Below are 1870 nucleotides of genomic sequence, written 5' to 3'. Positions count from 1 at the left end.
TTAGACCTTGAGAAGGGTCGGAGGGCACTAAAACCGCTTCTACAAAAAAGAGAAAGTTAAAAAACTGCTTGCCATCAACAAAAGATGAAAATTTGTTCATTTTTTGCACAAATTTGCCACTTACAAAGTGATTTCATTACAAAAAGCACTAATATACATGTAAATTCAGAGGACTATTTACTTGGGGGCTTCCCCACAAAATTATTCAATTACAGTCTCTGCCTAGCTTTACTACAAGAACTGCTGTGGTCACTGCGCCATGCTCTCCATCGACAACGCCCGGAGCATGTACATGGGCCAGTTCATCTACTACGGTCGCCGCACCACGCTCTCCATCAGCAATGCCTGGGGCATGTACATGGGCCAGTTCGTCTACTGCGGCCGCCGCGCCACGCTCTCCATCGGTGACGTCCCGCCGTTCCACGGGATCCTCGAAGGCACCGTCATCCGCAACGCCGAGCACCACACCACTGACGGTGACACCCCTCCACTGGGGACTACACCATCGTCATCAACCGCAACCCCGACAATGACGCCTCCGCCGGGGCATCTGGGGACTACGCCATCGTTGACAGCCGCAACCCTGACCACGGTGTCAGGGTAGGAAACCCCTCCCGCCAAAGAAGGAACACAGTAAACAATGGCAAAGTCGACGACGTACGGCACCCACCAGCGCTCCTTCTCCTTCGGCAGCAGCGACTCCTCAACAAGGGCAGCACGCACCATCTCATCTACGTTGGATGACCTTCGTCTCAACATCATGCTCTAGATTCACGAGTGAATTTGTGAGTTTTTCTCTCTCTGGCATGACCCTTCCTCACTCAGGAACCGCCGCGATGCACGGACGCATTCAATAGAAAGAAAGAAGAAGGAGAGGTAGCGGCTTAGAGGCAAAAGAGGAGGTGGGATGAGAACTCCCCTCCCCCTCCCTATTTAAAGAGGAGGCGCTACAGCTAAGGAAAGGCGAAAGGTTGGACGAAAAACTTTCTTCCTTCCCCTCCTTAAATGTGAAATCAATGCTGATAGACCCCTGAGGGGACGCGCCGGAACTAACAGGATGTGCCCTGGTCGACGAGGCATCCCCCCCCCTCGATCAAACTGGACACTGCCTGGGTATGGCCCACCACTGACCTGCTCCAGACATGGCAATTAAGGTGCCCACATGGGCAGACGACCCTCCGCCTCCCCATGCAGGATCACGAAACGATCCAACGACAAAAACGACGAATGAATGTCCAAAGAAAGATAAGCATCTCTGCCTTCTTACTTTACACATTAAAATTCATTACTGAGCTTCTGACCCCATCAGACGGCGGGGACACAAACATCACTCAGGGGCTGCCGAGGGTGTCTATCAGTCTAGATATCCTCCTCACCTGACCCCTCCGTACGCTTGAAACCAGGGGCGCAAAATACAGGCATAAAACTTTGAGTAAGACTGGGCGAACTAGCACACCCTACGCCCCGATAGCTATGGTGTTTCTGTTCACCAAAAAAATCATACTCAATGCCTCCCGCGTCACCAGCTTCGACACCTACCTTCTCATGAAGGGTTCGGAAGGGACCGCCTACAGAATCTCCCCCAAAGGAGAAGTTGTTAGGTTGCCCAAGTCAATCGAATAGCTCGGACACGCCACCGAGGTACAAAAAACAAAGAACAGCGATTCTTATGCAGGTTACTCCAACCTCGTCGCAAACATCAGGGCTCGAACCCCACACAAACACATCTAGAAGGAGCTGGTAGGAGCTTTTCCATCACTCATGCTACCAAGGTAATGTTACCGACCTCGCCTTTATTTCGATTAAATTACACATTCAAACATTACATATGCAAAACATTGCATCCCAATGCTTCGTGTTGCGTCACGAA

At 51.2% G+C, this 1870-nt stretch overlaps 1 protein-coding gene across 1 annotated transcript; it reads left to right on the top strand.

Moving 5' to 3' along the window:
- Positions 1-259: 259 nt before the first annotated feature.
- On the top strand, positions 260-604 carry LOC136524052 (uncharacterized). Its single transcript, XM_066517534.1, has one exon. It carries the CDS (start codon positions 260-262, stop codon positions 602-604), a length of 345 nt encoding a protein of 114 aa, XP_066373631.1.
- The last annotated feature ends 1266 nt before the right edge of the window (positions 605-1870 follow it).

The sequence above is a fragment of the Miscanthus floridulus genome, chromosome 18 (genome assembly GCF_019320115.1).
Source record: "Miscanthus floridulus cultivar M001 chromosome 18, ASM1932011v1, whole genome shotgun sequence".
In the NCBI taxonomy this organism is placed as follows: Eukaryota; Viridiplantae; Streptophyta; class Magnoliopsida; order Poales; family Poaceae; genus Miscanthus; species Miscanthus floridulus.
This window is presented reverse-complemented; position numbering and strand designations above follow the sequence as displayed.

Bases quoted from the DNA above. Each gene is read 5' to 3' on its own strand.
- LOC136524052 (XM_066517534.1), top strand. From the start codon at position 260: ATGCTCTCCATCGACAACGCCCGGAGCATGTACATGGGCCAGTTCATC.